Source organism: Mus pahari, chromosome 15, assembly GCF_900095145.1.
Source record: "Mus pahari chromosome 15, PAHARI_EIJ_v1.1, whole genome shotgun sequence".
Classification (NCBI taxonomy): domain Eukaryota; kingdom Metazoa; phylum Chordata; class Mammalia; order Rodentia; family Muridae; genus Mus; species Mus pahari.
In genome coordinates, this window is record NC_034604.1 from 29,549,396 (window position 1) to 29,568,818 (window position 19,423).

At 45.8% G+C, this 19,423-nt stretch overlaps 1 protein-coding gene and 1 pseudogene across 3 annotated transcripts in view; one reads left to right on the forward strand and one right to left on the reverse strand.

Annotated features, from left to right (window-relative positions):
• Pkd2l2 (polycystin 2 like 2, transient receptor potential cation channel) overlaps nt 1-19,423 on the forward strand; it is a 33,631-nt gene that overhangs the window by 3,991 nt on the left and 10,217 nt on the right. For all 3 annotated transcript variants that reach the window (XM_021214274.1, XM_021214275.1, XM_021214276.2), the window contains exons 4-10: nt 1,203-1,459; nt 3,551-3,772; nt 12,536-12,764; nt 14,627-14,797; nt 15,553-15,734; nt 17,728-17,848; nt 18,185-18,286. In XM_021214274.1, coding sequence (XP_021069933.1) covers nt 1,203-1,459; nt 3,551-3,772; nt 12,536-12,764; nt 14,627-14,797; nt 15,553-15,734; nt 17,728-17,848; nt 18,185-18,286 — 1,284 coding nt within the window. The remainder of the gene's footprint in view (nt 1-1,202; nt 1,460-3,550; nt 3,773-12,535; nt 12,765-14,626; nt 14,798-15,552; nt 15,735-17,727; nt 17,849-18,184; nt 18,287-19,423) is intronic.
• On the reverse strand, nt 8,975-11,652 carry LOC110333403 (annotated as a pseudogene).

Genomic DNA, 19,423 nt, shown 5'->3' on the forward strand with positions numbered 1-19,423 from the left:
CTGGCCACTAACGTTTGGATGAGGCAGTGGGAGAAGGCTCTCCAGAAGTGATGGCAGAGTGGATCCATTTTAAAGGGTCAATAAAGAAAACTTATCCACCAGTCAGTGATGGTGCAGACCTTCAATCCTAGCACTGGACATGCAGAGGCAGGCAGATCTCTGAGTTTGAGGCCAGCCTGGTCTACAGAGTGAGTTCCAGGACAGCCAGGGCTACACAGAGAAACCTGTCTAGAAAAAAAAGAAAAACAAAGGTATTTTAAGAATAGGGGGCGATGCGGGCTGTGTGCATTCACATGGAACTGAATGGGGTATGACGATAGAGGAGACAGAGTAGAAATGAGTGGACAGAGATCTCGGCACGATTGTCACACCGTGAGACGGTTATCTTTGGGGTATGGGCCAAGATGGTGGCTAAATTAGGTACACAGAGAAGCAGTTAGATTGGCAGAACAGACCTTAGCTGTGCCTGTGACCATGTTTGTCTGCGAGGGTTCACCACCAGTGAAGATCTACCCTGGATATGAGGCACCATCTCCAGACACTGGTGGGATGGAATAAGGGAGAAAGCACGGAGCACATTCGCTGCGCTGTGGGCCATGGCTCTCTGAGCCGCCCCGTTGGGCCGCACCCTTCCAAAGGCAGACTGAAATCTTTCCTCCTTTTTTTTTTTTTTTTTTTTGTGTGTGTGTGTGTGTGTGGTTTTTCGAGACAGGGTTTCTCTGTGTAGCCCTGGCTGTCCTGGAACTCACTTTGTAGACCAGGCTGGCCTCGAACTCAGAAATCCGCCTGCCTCTGCCTCCCAAGTGCTGGGATTAAAGGCGTGCGCCACCACACCCGGCGAAATCTTTCCTCCCTTAAGGTGTTTGCGTTGGTATTCTGCCATAGTGACTAGAAAGGTTTAGTAAGAAAGAGGTCAAATGTAAGATAAGGTCCAAGTGGTCCTAAGTCATTGACCTCCTAGGAAATGAGGGATACATACAAGTTGTCCTTTCTCCTTTAATTGTGCTATGTGGCTGGTGGCAAAGATAAGAGATGGGGGGCGTGGAGTCCTGGGCTTGGGATCGCTTAGAATAGGACTGGGACATAGTGAGGAGCAGCAGCCACCGGGGCCTTTGTCTGGGTCAGTGCTTAGACTCAGGATCACATGTGTGAATTATCAGGAAGGTTTTTCTTTCCCTCATGACCCTTGCCTTTCATGGAAGTTCATGGAAGGACCCCTCATCGACGGCCTGTACTGGGACTCGTGGTACGGCAACAAACAGCTGTACAACGTGAAGGACAGCAGCCGCATCTACTACGAGAACGTTCTTCTCGGCGTCCCCAGAGTGCGGCAACTGCGAGTCCGAAACAACACTTGCAAGGTCTACCCAGCTTTCCAGTCCCTGGTCAGCGACTGTTACAGCAAGTACACAGCGGAAAACGAAGACTTCTCTGATTTTGGCCTCAAACGAGATCCCGAGTGAGCAATATGAAATTAGCAGCTTTTTCTAGCAACTACCTTTGCATTGTTACAAAATTATTTAAAAAAAAACAAACTGTCTGTCTTCCAGCTATAATAAGAGCTGGGAGCTGCGGTTGAGTGGTTCTTCCTGTAAATAGTACGGGAAGAAGCCCTGACGATGACGGCATGTACAATATAAGGGCGGCCCTGTTTGATGGAGGAGTGGGTGTCAACGTGGTATACAAAACGAATAGTTATAGTGGATGCTGGGGGGGGGGTGTGGAGACATCAGTCGGTGTGCATACGTGCATGTTTGTGTGCGTGCATGTGTGCACATTCAAGGGAAGCCAGACATCAACATCAGGTACCTTTCTAAATCATGCTCCACCTCTCCTTTCTGAGACAGGGTCTCTCATTGATTCTGCTCATCTGTTCCAGGGAGCTCCAATCCTGTCCCCCCCCTCCCCCCCCCCCCGCTGTGGATCTGAGGAAGGCAGCTGCCCTTACAGCCGGGCCATCACTGTGAACCAGGGAGAGATGAGCAGAACTAGGAGTTCATGGCTTGGGCTCGCCCCCCCCCCCCCCGAGCTCTGGGATTACTGATTCATGACCCAGGAGCTGGCTTTAATGCAGGTTCTGGGGACCTGATCTCTGGGCCTTGTGCTTGCTGTAGGCATCTCCCCAGCCCCCAAAACACCACACTTTTCTCTTTTGGTAGCTTTTCTAGCTGTGGCCCTAAGCTTTGTAGGATCCTTAGGGAGCGTCTGAGAACTCTTCACTGTTCTTTTGTAGGATCCTTAGGGAGCTTCTGAGAACTCTTTGCCATCACCCGTTCTCCTCCCTCACTGCTCTCACCTTAAGTAAAGCCCTTGGCTTCAGGACCAAAAGGGGCCGTTCTGCTCTCTGGCCTCATTTGATGATTGCCTACTGAAGGTGCTATCTTAGTTACTATTTATTTCTGTGCTAAGATACCCAAACAACCTACAGACGTTTGTTGAGGGCTTACAGTTGTAGACGGTTAGAGTCCATGACTCTCATGGCTGGGTGGTGCAGACCCACCACCTTACACTGAAATGTGAAAGGCCAACGCCACTGACCACCACCCCCACAACCAGACAATGATGGTGGTGTCAGCGCTGTTTACACTTTTGGTGTCAGGTGTCCGATGAAAATCATGGCCATAGAATAAGGTCAACCTTTTTGTATTTCCTATTTATTACAGTTATTCAGATGTTTTTCTATTCACTGTGCTCCCTAGAAACAGCTCTGCTCTGCTCGTTTAGTGACTTCTTCTGTAACCAGGTGCTTACTGTTTCTAAGTAATATCCTCCTAGTGTTGTGGCTTTACAATCATGTGTATTTCCTGTCCTGGCCAGGGATCTGTTAATGTAGCTCTCTTCTGCCACCTCCTGTACATTTAACCTTCTGTTTTTAGCCTCTCAGCTACAGCTGATTGCTTTTCGTCATTAGTCTAGAATTCCCTTTCTTAAAGAGTCTCCCTCAACCTCCATGATTATTGTTTTATGTGTGCTGTCGTATTCTCTGTATGAGTTGGGGGATTTACTTTTACTCTTCAGGATATTGCCATATACAGCCCCGGCTGGCTGAGTTTGGGGCACTTGTGAGGCCTTACATAATTTTTATAGAGGTTATGAATCCATAAATGTAATGACACACCTTTCGGATATGTTTGGAGGAGACTGAATGGGGAGACTGATGGTATTCTTCTTTTGGCTTTCTTGTAATTATTAGAAGTTAAAAGCCAGAAAGCTGGAGAAATCAAATTTTAAACATATTTTGACAAAAAATTAAATAAGATGTATGAGTGTACATGTGTGTATATGTGTCTGTGCATGTCTACCTCTGTGTGTGTGTGTGTGTGAATGAAGACACACCTGTACCACAAGGGTACCACAAGGGTACCACAAAGTCATTGGATGCATCCATTGCCCAGGACAAGTTAAAACCTGCTGAGTGTCGGCCCTTGTAACAAACTAACTCAATGTCTAGGCTGCCTTTGACCTTTCTATTTCAACTGTTTTAAAGCAAAGGCTCCCTTAAGTTCTTGGGATGCTTTCTCATCTCCCTTATTTCTTTGATGCCCCACAGATGGACACACACGCCTTCTTCCCACACTGCCCCATGGCACTGGGGGTTTGTTGGCGTGTACCGAGATGGAGGATATATAGTCACATTATCAAAATCAAAATCTGAAACCAAAGCCAAGTTTGTTGACCTTCGACTGAACAACTGGATTAGCAGAGGCACCAGGGCCGTCTTTATTGATTTCTCACTGTACAATGCCAATGTCAACCTGTTTTGCATCATCAGGTAAGTGGCTCGGGAGCCTTATCTTGGGAAACTGAATTTTTAAAGGATCCAAAGCCTTTCCTGGTGTGTACAGGTCCTGCATACCTGTGCAGAGGTTAGCGTCGTAGCTTTAAGATAAATATGTTCTGACAATAATGCAGAAAAGAATGAAACAACACCACACTCGCTGTTTCCTTATGTCAGGAAACATAAGGAAACATGTTTGGAGACATGAAGTGCTGCATATGATATGTTGTGTTTTATGGTCTCTGGGTGTGTGTGCATTCTCATGCTCGGGTTGTACCATAGTGCCAGGTGTGCAGGTCAGAGGACAGTGCTGGGGAGTCAGTTTTCCCCCCACCGTGGGTTCCAGGAATCAAATTCAGGGAGTCAAGTTTGTCTAACGAGTGCTTTCACCCAACTTAAAATGTTTTAAATAGCAATAACAAAAATTATTTTGCCATGTAGGAGCAATTCCAGAATCAGGGCAAATAATTTTCATGGTAAGTACAAAAGTCTAGCTCTGTGTGTGTGTGTGTGTGTGTGTATGTGTGTGATTTCTGTTTCACTCTCCCTGGTGTCATCCTTAAGTTCCCCAGGATGCCTGTGGACCAAAAGCAGCTGTGGGAAGATGTCCTATGTTCAGAAGAGCAGCAAACAGTTCTGTCCATTACTGATTTGCCTCCAAACCCAGGCCGTGGTAATTGACAGAACTGAAGAGGTTCTAGACCACACACTAGGAAATAAACAGCAGAGCATGACTGTAGCTGGGGAGCCAAACTGCTTTCCCTGAGGGATGGGATGCGTGAGTAACTGAACACAGTCAATGTCCTGTTTGGAGGGAGGCCTGGGAAATGGCTACCAGAGAGACAGACAACAGGGTCGCAGAAAGGCTGTGAGCCTCCCTTTCTCATAGGGCTTACTTTTTTTTCCTCAGAATGGAATATGGAGTTGGAGTTTACACAGGTTAGGAGATTTTGCCTTTGTGCAGTAGTGAACAGAAAAACAGGCCATGCCCTTTAAAGTCTGTAAAAATATTAACAGACTAGTAATACAGCCAATGAGCACTTAACAGACTAGTAACACAGCCAATGAGCACTTAACAGACTAGTAACACAGCCAATGAGCACTTAACAGACTAGTAGCACAGCCAATGAGCACTTAACAGACTAGTAACACAGCCAATGAGCACGTATCTTCCACATTGTCATTCTTGCTTTTCCCTCAGGAGATAGGAATTTTGCCTAAAACCCCTTCCAATGTTCCTGATCATGATAAAGTAGAACAGACCATTTCTGTGTCCTAAATACGCTACAAACACTGGGGCATTCCTTAAGTCATAGGAAGAGCTCTTCTTAATGACATTAAGTCCAAATTTCTTGTCTCAAATTTTTATACTTATGCCATTAAACATTGAGAAATCAGATTTTTCATGCACGCACACACACATGCGCACACACACACATATATACATGCACACACTCCTAAGCACTTACATGCCACATGCACACACACACTCCCTCATGTGTTTGAGGACACACGCACACATACAAGTGTACATATACACAAGCACACATACTCACACTCCTGTGTGCTCAGAGACGCACGCGCACACACACACTCACACTTGCTCTCACAGGACGACGCTTTTGCCTTTACTAGATTCCCCCCCTTAACTTTAGACTCCAGAATCACGGTCAAACCATTTCAAACCCAGCAGACTGTGAGCCAGTTAGCGTCCATGTCAGCCGTTACTGTCTCCCACACAGCTTCTTAAAATTCTTTTCCTTTTGGACCACTTTTTGCCCAAGATGTTTTACCTGACCCCAGGTACATACAAGTCAAACACTGTCAATAGAAAATTATAAATTATGTTTTACCACACCTTTTTGACATACATATCATTACGTCTCAGCTGTTTAATGCCATGGAATGCTGAGCACTTACAGTGAGTTCAGAGTTGATCGATATTCTGGTTTTTATAACTGTCAGTGCGGAGAAGACCACTTCACATAAATAGTACCAGATGACAGAAGTACGTTCAGAGCCATAGAGCCGTAACTGAAATTGTTGAAAATTCTGTCCTAACCTCAAGCCAGAAGTCATTGTTATTTTTAAGTAACTCAAGTCCACAATTCAGACAGTATTTGTTTTCATTTATTCTCCCTTTCTTCTTTCATTTTTACCCATTTGAGACAGGGTCTCACTATGTAGACCAAGCTGGCCTTGAACTCACAGATACCCCTTACCTCTGCCCTTCAGGAGTTCAAATTAAAAGTGTGCACCACCACATCTGGCTGGAAACAACAGTTTTTAAACCAAATGTTCTACCACAGTATAATTCAGAGATCTAGTGCTTAGATACTTGCATGCTCAGAAACAACGGGAGGATAATGCTGAGTCTTTGTTCCCCATTATCAAATCATTCTGTCTCTCTAGGAGCAGAAAACACTGCATATATAGTGCTAATTGATGCTGTAGTCAGGCATGTGGCCCGGGGGCTTGGGGCAGTCTGCATTGGTGTTGTGGGATGGGAAGCAGTGCCCAGTGCCTTGCTGTGTATTCAGAACACAGGCTGCAGGGAAGCTATGCGCACTGCTGCTTGGCACAGCCAGAAACAGGTCTGATTCATCGCACATTTGATTGGAATTAAGTTTTAGTCATTGTGCATTTGGAAATGTTTTACTGCTGACACGTGTGTGTGTCCTGAATGTGGTTTAAGAAGAGATGGTTATAAACTGATTATGGTTATATATGCCTTTAATCCCAGCTTTCCAGAGGCAGAGACAGGTCTATCTCCTTAAGTATGAGGCCAACCTGGTCTACATAGTGAGTTCCAGGACATGACTGTGTTCCATGTACTATGAAGAGAGACCATGTCTTTAAAACAAAGCAGTGTTGGGCGTTGCTTTTATCTGTTTACTTCTTTGTTTCACCGTCTATGAAACAAGCAGAGCTGCGCTGTCCCTTCTGTGAGCATCCACTGTGCTGCACTGTCCCCTTCTATGAGCATCCACTGTGCTGCGCTGTCCCCTTCTGTGAGCATCCACTGCGCGCAGAGGGAACAGGTCTGTTGCTGCGCTGTATCTGTTAGGCAGCATTTCATTTCAGTGACAATAGATTTTTCTCATATCTTTAAGTAGGAGCCCAGCTGCACATAACAGTTGGATTATACTGTAATATTATGGTAGAAACGCTGCCTCCCTGAATTACTGCCTGTTCTTAATTACCAAAAATCGTGGAGAAACTGAAACAGCGGTGAACAACCTCAAAATCTTTATATATTAAAGAAAGGGTTAGACCTCTGTACAGCTCTTTCTGTCCATCACCCAATGCCTAAACAAATATTTTGTCTTACCAGATTATGTGATCTTGACTTTTAAAGGCCAGAGAGGTCTGTGAGAAACCAACCAAGGAGAACAACCAGTTTCCTCCCTCTGACATGAAGAGCTGTGGTTTCTGAGAAGCCCTCTCTAGCTGCAGTCGCCATAGCACAGTGGCTTCTGAGTAGAGACATTACTACACAGGCTTTCCAGTATGTTCTCTGAGCTGTGTGACTTGTCTGGGAATAGGAAAGGGGACACCAATAAATAAGCTAATCTATAAATATCTTACTTATTTCAAAATGTTTTATGATACACTTTGCTCTCAGCATTTGAAGGAAGAAAATTATATTATATAGCCCTGGATTAAAGGTGTCCTTTCTGATTGCACCTATTCTGTGTGTAAGGTTCTACACACAACTCAGTCAGCTATTAATGACTAAAGTAAGTCAATGTGTGAACCATGAATTCAGGGGTGAGTTTGTGCATGGTTATTAAGTCACTTTGCTGTCATGTGTATTGCATTTATTTATTTATTTCAGGTTCATGTCCCACAGCATGGCATGTGTCACAAGGACAGAGGACACTCTGTGGGAGCTGGCTTTCTTTCCATGTGTAGGTCAGGGATGAACTGATGTCAGGCTTGGAAGCAGGCCCGAGCTATCCTGCCAACTGATCCATCTCCCTCCCTCCCTCCCTCCCTCCCTCCCTCCCTCTCTCTCTCTCTCTCTCTCTCTCTCTCTTTCTTTCTTTCTTTCTTTCTAGACAGGGTTTCTCTGTATAGCCCTGGCTGTCCTGGAACTCACTTTGTAGACCAGGCTGGCCTTGAACTCAGAAATCCACCTGTCTCTGCCTCCCGAGTGCAGGGATTAAAGGCGTGCGCCACCACACCCGGCTAACTGATCCATCTCTTAACCATCTCTTCTTAATTTTTTTTTTTTTTTTAAGATTTATTTATTTATTATATGTAAGTACACTGTAGCTGTCTTCAGACACTCCAGAAGAGGGCATCAGATCTTGTTACGGGTGGTTGTAAGCCACCATGTGGTTGCTGGGATTTGAACTCCGGACCTTCAGAAGAGCAGTCGGGTGCTCTTACCCGCTGAGCCATCTCACCAGCCCTTAAACTGATTTTTTTTAACCTTTGTGTACACATTGACTTTATTGTAACAAAGCAACTTATACACTTCAACTTTTAAAATGAGCATATTTTTCCTTCCAGTGAAAACCAAAAGGAAAAAGGAAAAAAGAAAAAAAGTAAAAAATAAAGTTACAACAGAGAATGCCAACTCCAAATAGAACCCTCCAGGTTCTGCTGATTCTCCCATCGAGGGGCAGGGCTCGAGTCATCATCAGGAAAGAATTTTAAGTGTCCCCTAAACCTGCAAGGATATCTGTTACACATCACAATTAAGTACGCCAAAGGAGAAGCCATGTTGTCAGATGCCCACCTGACCCCCCCAACACCTCAAAACTACCCCTGTTCACCATCTGTTCCCCCTTTTTTTCCTTTTTCTTTTTATTAAACGAAAGTAGATACATGTTGGTAAATGCTAACCGTCTGTATTATCCGAGAGACGCAGTGTAATCTCTGAGCCCAGAGAAACACAGCTAAGAGCTCTGTGCACTGCTGCACCGGGGCCCAGCCCCCTCCAGCCTCCAACAGAGCCAAGGGAACTGGAGGCTTCTCATTTCCCCCACAGAGCTCCGAGTGGCGGTGAGTGCAGTTTCTGAGACAAAGGAAAAGAATAAATGTAGAGCAGCAACGTGGAGATTCATTTCCTGTTGTACTTTGTTCAAGATATTTTCCCCCAAATTAGTTGAGAACCATGAAGTTGAGACCTCAGAACAGGGCGACTGAGCACAGGGGACAAGGAGGAAGGGCTGCAACTTGCTCCCAGGGACTGGAGGAAATTAAAAAAGAAAATTTAAAGGGTTGGAATCCATCAATCTTCTGTGCTAGTCATCCTCGCCTTCATCCTCCCCTTCCTCCCCTTCTTCATCATCATCATCACCTTCATCCTCCTCTCCATCAATATCTTCCAATCCTTCCTCCTCCTCTTCATCATCATCGTCATCTGCCTCTCCTTCATCCCATATTGGGAACCAAACAGTACTGCAAGGGATTTGGCCAAATGTCACCTTTGATGACCTCTGCTGCCTCGTCAGCACCTGCGGCAGAGTGGTCAGTAAACCAGGCAAAGAAGCTCTCTGGCTCTTCATGCTGCCTCTTCCTGCTGGCCGCCTTCTGCGTTTGACTTGAGCGCTTTGTCAAATCCTTTCCAGACTTCCATTTGATTTCGGTGGACTTTAAAGATGGGTAACCACTCTCGCTCAGATGAAATTCTTTGGAGAGAACTTTATTTTCAAAGTAAGAATTTTCATCAAAATAAAAATCTATTCTGTAACCTGATTTAATGTCTTCAAATTCTGTCACTTCAACTCTGGTCAAACAATGCAGAGCCTCATACGCACTGCAGACCCTTGTGGATGGTTGACAAATGTTACCCAAAATTTGGTATATTGGCAATCAATTCTGGCCTCTTGTTGGTGGAGTTTGTTATATTTCTGTTCTACTTTGAAAATGTCCTCACTGGCTCGTTCGTTAATTCTATTTCATTGTGTAGTCCATCAAGATGTTCAGCTGCTTCTTGCTTTCTTGCTATTCTTTTTCTGAGGTCTCATCAGCCCGTCGAGATTGGAATTGAGCTTCTTTTTCCAGCTTTGGCCCTGGGCATAGACTTGGTGCTCTCCGGGGTCAGGGTGGGGAGTGGAAGCGAGGAGACAGCCATTGGGGCCGTCAGTGGCTCACTCGCTTACCCTCCTCCTGGCTGCCTGGCACTGAAGAGGCAGGCTGGGGTGCGATGTGTCGAGCCCCTGGCCAGGGCTCACACTGAAGGCAGGAGGTGGCAGAGACTGGGTTTGGCTCCTTGACTCTGGCTGCTGTCCAGCTTGCCCTGAGCTGCCTCTGCCCCCTCATCCTCCCACCCACCAACAACCAACCTCCACCTCCTCCTCCTCCTCCTCTTCCTCTTTGCAGCCCCCCACCATGATTTTAAAAGTGTGGTTCATATACATTCCAGCATATATACTATATTAGGGTTTCTATTGCTGTGATTAAAAGCTGTGACTTGCGGAGGAAAGGGTTTATTTCAGCGTATATGTCCCAAACAAAGTTCATCATGAAGAGAGACAGAGCCGGGGCTGATTCAGAGCTTCCTGCTGACTTGCACTTAGTGGCTTGCTGACTTTCTTTTTTCTTTTTTCTTTTTTCTTTTTTCTTTTTTCTTTTTTCTTTTCTTTTCTTTTCTTTTCTTTTCTTTTCTTTTCTTTTCTTTTCTTTTCTTTCTTTCTTTTTTTTCCGAGACAGGGTTTCTCTGTACAGCTCTGGCTGTGCTGGAACTCACTTTGGAGACCAGGCGGGCTTCAAACTTAGAAATCTGCCTGCCTCTGCCTCCCAAGTGCTGGGATTAAAGGTGTGCACCACCACTGCCTGGCTTCAGCCCACTTTCTTATAGAACCCAGAACCACAAACCCAGGGGTGACTCGCCCATAGTGGCTTGGACCCTTCCCCATCAATCACTAAATGCCCTATAGCCTGACCTCATGGAGGCATTTTCTCACCTGAGCTTCCTCTCCTCCGATGACTCTAGCTTGTGTCAAGTTGACATAAAAACCAGCCAGCATACGTACAGTTGAAGAGGTAACTCGGACTAATGATGCTCATGTCATAAGACTATGGCTTCTGTTGAACATTCAGTTTAGTATAAAGAAATCCAGAAAGAAATTTCAGGACTAATCAATGCTCTGGGTATGTGCTACTGTGGTGTAGACCAAGTCTCAAATACGGCTAACAAAAGGGCTTCCTTTACCTTCCGAAGAGAAATGGGGGCCTAGGAGCTCTGTTGGAAGTCATTTGCCATCAAGATGCCCCTCGTAAGGACACCTACACTAGCACCAGCCACCTTGAACAAGCCTCTGGAGGTGTTCTAACAACAGCACAGAGCCAGCAGGATCACCCACTGAGTCACCACGGCTGACAACCGAGTTCTGTCCCTGAGGCCCGCATGGTGGAGAGGGGAGTCTGGCAAGCTGTCCTCTGACCTCCATTTACAACAAGATGTGCACACGTTGTGTGTGTGTGTGTGTGTGTGTGTGTGTGTGTGTGTGTGTGTGTGTGTGTGTATGTACAAAACAAAACTGTAGAGCAGTATTTATAAATTCGAGAATGGTCCTTGATGCACTAGAAGGGTTCTTCCTCAGACCCTTTTCTGGGGTGAATAGCTGTAGATGTCTATGGCGTGGAAGGCCCTGCTGGTGGACTGTTTTGAAGGTCTTGCCTTGGTCTCTGGACTCTGGTGTCAGTTTACCAGGCAGATCTGGGTCTCCACACACTGGACAGCCATCACTGACAAAGGGTCTCTTCCACATGGTGACCCACTTGGTTCTTGTTGGCTCTCAGATGCTGGATGACATCACTGGTTGGTTCATCAAGAGACCTATGACTGGAAGACTGGAAGCTCACAACAGCACACCATCATCCCGGGGTATTTGCCTATTTACATCTGACAAGCCCATGTTCGTGGGGCCTGAAGAGTCGCTTTTCCTTGGTATATTGATTCAAAACAAGACAGATAAATGGGAATCCAACAAACTGGCAGCCACTTCACAGACCACAAGAAATCTGCTGGGTCTGCCACCTGGAGCAATGACAAAGGGTAGAAGACACTAAGCCATTTGGCAGGGGCACAGCTCAGCTATTTGAACATCCCAGTGACAGGACCCCACCCTCAGAGCAGGATGCATGTCTGTCCTGCAGACCTGAGCTGAGGAACTGGCGCTAAAGTCAAGCTCTGCTTGAACAGAACCAGACCATAGCTGTCTGTCCAGCGAGTTCTCCCAGAGCAACTGGCCCAAGAGCAGCAGGGACAGGCTAGGGAGATGGCACTCGCCCACTGAGCCGTCCCTTGGTCTGCAGTGCACATGGGTGCCATCCCAAATGGAAGGTTTTAATTGAACTCTCAAACCCAAGGAGACACTTTAAAATGAAAAATGGTTCTCGCCCTATAGCCAGACTGACTGACTGTCGTCTCACTTCAGCATCTGAGTTTCTGAGACTTCTTCCCTTTTGAAAGGAAAATTTAAAATTTTATATGTATGGGTGTTTGCCTGCATGTGTGTGCCCTGTGTGGGATATGTGGTGCCTGCAGAGGCCAGAGGAGGATGTCGGGTCTCTTGGAGTCAGGGTTTGCAAGGCCACATGTAAATGTGGGGAGCTGAACTCTGATCCTCTGGAAGAGCAGGAAGTGCTCTTAACTGCTGAGCCATCTCCCCAGCCCCTCATGGAAACACATTTGTATAAAATCAGTGATTGGCATTGAGTTCCATGTTATCATTGATTTAGAAGTTTTACAGCAACTTGAATACTCGAGCATAAACCCTCACAACCTTCGCTTTCTAGGCTACTGGTGGAGTTCCCTGCAACGGGTGGCCTCCTCACCTCCTGGCAGTTCTACTCTGTGAAGCTCCTCAGATACGTCTCCTACTACGACTACTTCATTGCCTCCTGTGAAATCATCTTTTGTATTTTTCTCTTTATCTTCATAATACAAGAACTGAGGAAAGTGAATGAGTTTAAGTCTGCCTATTTCAGAAGTGTCTGGAACTGGCTGGAAATGCTGCTGCTGCTGGTGAGTGGTAGCCAGAGGCACAATTTAGGGGGATCCCTTTTGAACCTACAGCGACTTTCTATTCATCCAAGACTTAGTTCAAAAGCTACAAGTACCAAATATAAAACGAGCTGTTTAGAGGACAGTCTAATCCTATGCCCCTAAAAGAGAGAAACCTGTTTTCTCTGATTTAGTTCTGAGAGGGCCAGCAAAAGCCTTGGGGACTCCACAAGTAATGGTTTCCTTCTTTTTCCTCTTCCTTCCCCACTTCTTCTCCCCTTCTTACTCTCTTCATTCCCCCCTCCCTCTCCTCTCATCACTCCTCTGACCCAATGTACTATGTAGACTCAGGCTGGCCTTAATCCTCTGAGATCTGCCCTGCCTCTGCCTTCTAGGTGTTGGGATTTAAAGTGTGTGCCAGTGTTATGATTTAAAGCACATGAGAGGTCTTGATAGCCACACTCCCAAAATGTATTTGCATGAGGCTTAGCACAGAGTGCTTATAGCCCCGTCTACTTGGGAGCATGAGATAGGAAACTCCAGAAGGTCAAGGCCAGCTAGGACCACATAGTGAGACCTGAGCTAAAATTAAAAATAAGGGGGGAAAGGCTTAAGAAGATAGCTCAGTGGGTAGAGCAAATAAAGGCCTGAGTCAGAATCCCCAGCACCCATCTAAAGAAGCTGGTGACCCCAGCACTGGGAGCCCTGCTGTCAGGGGAAAACCCAACTTCTGGGAGTAAGGAAGGGAGTGGCAGAGCGGAACACCAGGTGGATGAACGTCCTCTGTTGGCCTCTGCTTGCGCTCACAGGTATGTGCGTCTGCACGCACATGCATACATCACACACCAAAAAGAGAAAGGAAAGCGAAGTGTCCCATCTGTCTCTCTAGGTTCCCTCACAGTGCCCCGCAGAGAGCAGAACAGCAAGTGTTACTTACTGTAAGGATTTGCCAAAGAAAAGTCAAAGGAAAACTCAAGCAGTTCTAAATCTCCAATGCCAGCGATAACCTGAATCTGAAGTCCCCGTCCAAAAGGCTCACTACAGCATTCTAAGGGGCCGGCTCATGCAGGTTGCAAGGGTGGTGGTGGTGGTGGTTGTTGTTGTTGTTGTTGTTGTATTACACAGTAGGAAAGACTAAGCTTTTAGGGGTGGTGGCACAGAAGCCCTTAGACATTAGAGTACCAGACTGGCACTCTAGGATGGCCAGTAAACATGAGATACAGTGACTCTACGTGTCAGTTGAGCTACTTCCATTCTATAACATCTCTGTTGTGCCTGGGTTGTCATCCTGCCAAGCAGAGAGAGTCCGCCAAGACCGCAGCTGGAAGACAAAGGTACACAGGAGGGTGGGGAGGCCCAGGCAAGGCACTGCCTGGGCGGCAGCGTCCTGGGGGCTGTGTCCACGATAGAGGTGGACTCTCCTCTCAGGCTCTATAGCTGGAGACGGTGTGACCTCCTCACACCCACAAGGCTTGTGGAAGGAGACCGATCATGGGGCCATTAGGCAGGCCTCCCATTTCCCTCATTGTGTTGTAGTTAGTTAGGACCAGAGACAACGGAGATGCATGGGGTTCTGAACACAGTAATCACTGCAATAGACTTAAGAGAAGAGACATTTACATGCTCTTGGTCCCAGAGCTTGACCAATCTCTTCCTGAGGAGCCGAAGGCCTGTGTTGATGGCAGGCGGCTCCCTTGTGTTTGGTACGAAAACAGACTCAATAAGCCACTTTTAACAGAGTTATCTTAAAAGCCTACGTCCCATCTTTCCCCTCCCTTTTTATTAAGCATTTAATGGACTTTCTTCGTGTGTTTCTTCAGAGGCTGAGAGACATTTCGAGACAGAAATGGTTTCCAATTTAACCTCCTCCTTCTCTCTTCCAGCTCTGTTTTCTCGCCGTGTCTTTCTATGCGTACTGTAACATGCAGAGCTTTCTCTTGCTTGGACAGCTGCTGAAAAACACTGACAGCTATCCCGACTTTTACTTCCTCGCATACTGGCACATTTACTATAACAACATAATTGCTATCACTATCTTCTTTGCGTGGATAAAGGTATTTATATTTCACTTTGGTGTGTAATCCAGTAGGACGTGTGTATTAGTAAAACTACTACAGTGTATGGAGGGAAAGCGTTTCCCCCACTAGGAAGTGAAATTTTTTAAGATTTATTTATTTTATGTATATGAGTATACTGTAGCTGTACAGATGGTTGTGAGCCATTGTGCGGTTGCTGGGAATTGAACTCAGGNCCTCTGCTTACTCCAGCCCCGCTTGCTCAGGCCCAAAGGTTTATTATCATTTTGTGTAAGTACATTGTAGCTGTCTTTAGATACACCAGAAGAGGGTGTCAAATCTCATTACAGATGGTTGTGAGCCACCATGTGGTTGCTGGGATTTGAACTCATGACCTCCAGAAGAGCAGTCAGTGCTCTTAACCGCTGAGCCATTTCACCGGCCCCAGGAAGTGATTTTTTTTTTTTTTTTAAGCAATTTGGCACACTGGATAAGGTTCTTACCCAAATCTGGTGACCCAAGCTCGATCCTTGGGAAAGAGAGAACCGGTTTCCCCAGGTTGTCCCCTGACTTCTACATGTGCTGTGGTGTCCTGTCCCACAAACCCCATCACCTATGCAAATCCCCCCAAAAGTCATTTTAAAATGAATTTGACCTTTAAATGAGTGCTTATAAATCTTCAAACACCCATGTGTATCATTGTCTTCTTCTTATTTGGCAAGTTCTTCTGAAATTAATTTACTGGACTCTAAACAGCCCCACTGGAATGCGCTGTTGCGCCGTGTCTCTTTCAGATATTCAAGTTCATAAGCTTCAATGAGACGATGTCGCAGCTGTCGTCAACGCTTTCCCGCTGCATGAAGGACATTGTGGGGTTCGCCATCATGTTCTTCATCATCTTCTCCGCTTACGCCCAGCTGGGGTTTCTGGTTTTTGGGTCACAGGTTGATGATTTTTCCACTTTTCAAAATTCCATGTAAGCCCTTTAATTCAAATGTGTAATGCAAATGTTTTCTTTCTTTTTTTTTTTTTGTTGTTTTTGTTTGTTTGTTTGTTTCAAGACAGGGTTTTTCTGTGTAGCCCTGGCTGTCCTGGAACTCGCTCTGTAGACCAGGCTGGCCTCGAACTCAGAAATCCGCCTGCCTCTGCCTCCCAAGTGCTGGGATTAAAGGCATGTGCCACCACCACCCGGCGCAAATGTTTTCTATCTGGGAAAAAAAAATCACAGAAAGTCGTATGATAAGTAGCTCACTTAAATCTTGGTTCTATATTTCACCTAAGACTAAATGTCATGCAAACAACATCTGCCATCTGAGAACTAAACTAGGCGGTAGTATCTATTTTTCAGTCATTGGTAGGTCAAGTCAGAAAAATAATCTCTAGAATCTTTTTCCCTGTTAACTCAGTTGCTCCTTGCTTGTGTGCCAGACTTACACTCTAAAGTAGCCTTCTGAACCAAGGCGTGGTGGTGCCCGGCGTGGTGGTGCGTGCCCAAAACCCAGTACTCAGGAGGCAAAGCAGAAGGAGCTCAGCTGAGGCCAAGCTGGGCTATGTATTTTGAGACTCTCTGTCTCAAAACTAGAAAATCATCTAAAAAATTTTAATATGTAAAAACAGCTTTATAAAAGGAAGGTGTGTGGCACACGCTTATATTCACAGAACTCAAGAGACTGAGGAAGGAGGATCATAAGTTCAAGACCAGCCTGACTAGGTCTACCCAGTTTAAAAGAAAAAAAAGAAAAAAAGAATGAAAAACTTAGGTTTATAAAGCAATCAGTAACTGCAAACGAACCTGTACAAGTGAATAGTTATGTGCCTTACAAAAATGTCCAAGCTTTTCTTCAAAAGTGAACTAGTTCCTATATTTTACTTATTTTTTGGCTGGGGATACAGCTCAGGTGATAGAGTGCTTGCTGCTCAAAGGAGAGTAAGGTGGCTTGTCACTGTAACATTCTGTCAGTGGTCCCCCACTTCCATCCCGCAGATGACAGGATGTCACTTCCCCTCGTGGCTTAGTAATACTCCATTGTATGTGTGGGAACAGGGAAAGGAACAGGACAGTTACAGTTGCCTAAACTACTTGATCAGCTGTTGAAGTACTGCTAATCACGCCTTAGGGGACTTTCTTTCCTTGTATGTGTACGATACATGTGTGCTGTTCGCATGTATTTGGGTGGCCTTGTGTGTGTGTGTGTGTGTGTGTGTGTGTGTGTGTGTGTGTGTGTGTGTGCAGGTGAATGTACAGGAGGTGGGGGGAGGGATTATGCACGATAAGGTCTGAGAACAATGTGTGGGAGTCAATTCTTTCCTTGGATTTAGTGGCAAGCCCTTTAACTGCTAAGTCACCTCCTTCACCCTTCAGTTTTATTTCAGGGCCTGTCACTGAACCCGGAGCTCATTGGTTGGCGGTCAGTGAGCTCCTGGACTCCATACATTTCTATCCTGCCCCAAGACTTCCACGCTCAGCTTTGGCACAGGCGGGTGCTTGAGACCCAAATTCAGGTTCTCATGCCTGCATGTCAGGCCCTTTCCCTGATGAGCCAGCTATATAGCCCCACCTTGGGGAGAGCTTGATAGTGACTTTAGAGAAATTTTTACTTTTTTAGAGGGTGCCATGTAGCCTACAAAACCCTTAAATTTGCAATGTTAGGGAGGCCACCACCAAACTCCTTCCTGGTCTTCTGTCTCACCCTCTGGTGTGCTGGGATCATAGGCATGTTCTACCATGCGCAGCCCATGTTTAGGATTGCTGCCACAGCATAATAGAAGCTGGACAGGAAGAGTTGGGTTGCGACTCGGTGGTAGAGCACTTACCTAGCATGCAAGAGGTCTTGGCTTTAATCCCCAACACTGAAGAACGAAAAGGAAATGCATGTGTCTTATGCATCCAGAGTCGTTAGCAATCCCAAGCTGTCATGTATGTGAATGAAGAGATGGAACATTTTCTAATGCTTTTCTTCTCACCAAAGATTTGCACAATTTCGAATTGTCCTCGGGGACTTTAACTTTGCTGGCATCCAGCAGGCCAACTGGATCTTGGGGCCCATCTACTTCATCACGTTCATCTTCTTTGTGTTCTTTGTGCTCCTGGTAAGAAGGACTCCCACTCTTTCTTCTTCATTGCAGACTAGTCACAAAGTTGTGGCATTGGACACTTGGTCTCCACCTAGTGGTGCTGTTTGGAGAGGTTTAGGTGGCATGGCCTTGATTGAAGAAGGCTCAAGTGACTCTTGCTCAACTTCCCAAGTAGCCGAACTATAGGCACTTGAGCCACTACCCAGCTTTAAAAGTCTGTGTGTGTGTGTTGGGATGCTGGGGAATCAAACTCAGGACCTTTAACATTCTACATAAACACTTTAACGCTGAGCTGTGTGCCCACCCTTATGCACATTTTATTGACATAATTATTTGAATATTTCTCCCCAGAACATGTTCTTGGCAATAATTAATGACACCTATTCTGAAGTTAAGGCTGATTATTCAATAGGCAGAAGACCAGATTTTGAACTTGGTAAAATAATTCAAAAGGTAAGTTAAAGTATTTTCCTAAATATAATTCACCTTTAGATCACTTAAATCTTCCAGTGAGACATGTGCCCTTTGGGTCTTTTTGTTGTTTGAGAAAGGGTTTCAGGTCTACAAGTTGGCCTCAAAATCACTATGCTGCTGAGGGTATTCTTAACAATCCTCCTGCCTGTGCCTCCTGGGCGCTAGCATTATAGACAAGCACCGCCAGAACAGGTATGCGGTACGTGGGCTGGAAGCCAGTGCTTCGTGCGTGCTAGGTAAGTCATCTAGACTGAGCTACATCCCAGCTTTGACAATTTAGCCAAAATTTCACATACTAAATGCTAACTACAAAACACTGTCGGATGATAAACAGAAAGTGTTCCATTGCTCCTAAATGTTTCTCAGGCTAGATCCGAGCAAACCTCCACCATCAGACTCCACAGATGATGGACGAGTGGGTGCACATCACCTCATCTGCCTTGTCTGCCCTATCTGCTTTGCTCTCCTGCTGTTTATGGCAGCAATATTGAGGCTCTCCTGGTTCAAGCCTTGTCTGTCCTCAAGGCTTACGGCCTCTCTGCAGACACAGGTCTCACTCATTCGTGTGGAATCTCAAGGACCCTCCGAATTCTCCCTGCCTTTCATTCCCCATGATAATACCTTTACTGTTCTAACCTGACCCCAGGCCTTCCTACTTTGAATCGAGCAGATTCTCAGGACTGAAGAAATTAAGCTCAATTTCTTCTCCCAACTATCCCAAGCCTCAAGCTGCTTCAATTATCATGAGCTAGAGTTCTACCTTTCCAGCCTTGGCCTCACTGTGCAGCTTTGGCTGGGCCTTGCTGTGTGGACCAGGTTGGTCTTGAATTAACAGCGGCCTCCAGGGTGCTCCAGTGTGCTCCGGGGTGCTCCAGAACTGAGTACTGTCTTCGTAACACACGTTCTCGCTCTGCCTTCTTCTCATGCCATTCTCTACCCATGAACTAGTCTCATAGCTCTTCTCTCTCTTGGCAACTTTCTGTTCTTGACAGAGTGGAATCTGCTGTCTTTGATATCTGGCTCGTTCTGAGTTACCTTACCTCCTTAGTTATGTTTAGTTATGCTGTGATAAAACGCAATGACTAAAATAATCTGAGAGGAATGTGTTTATTTCAG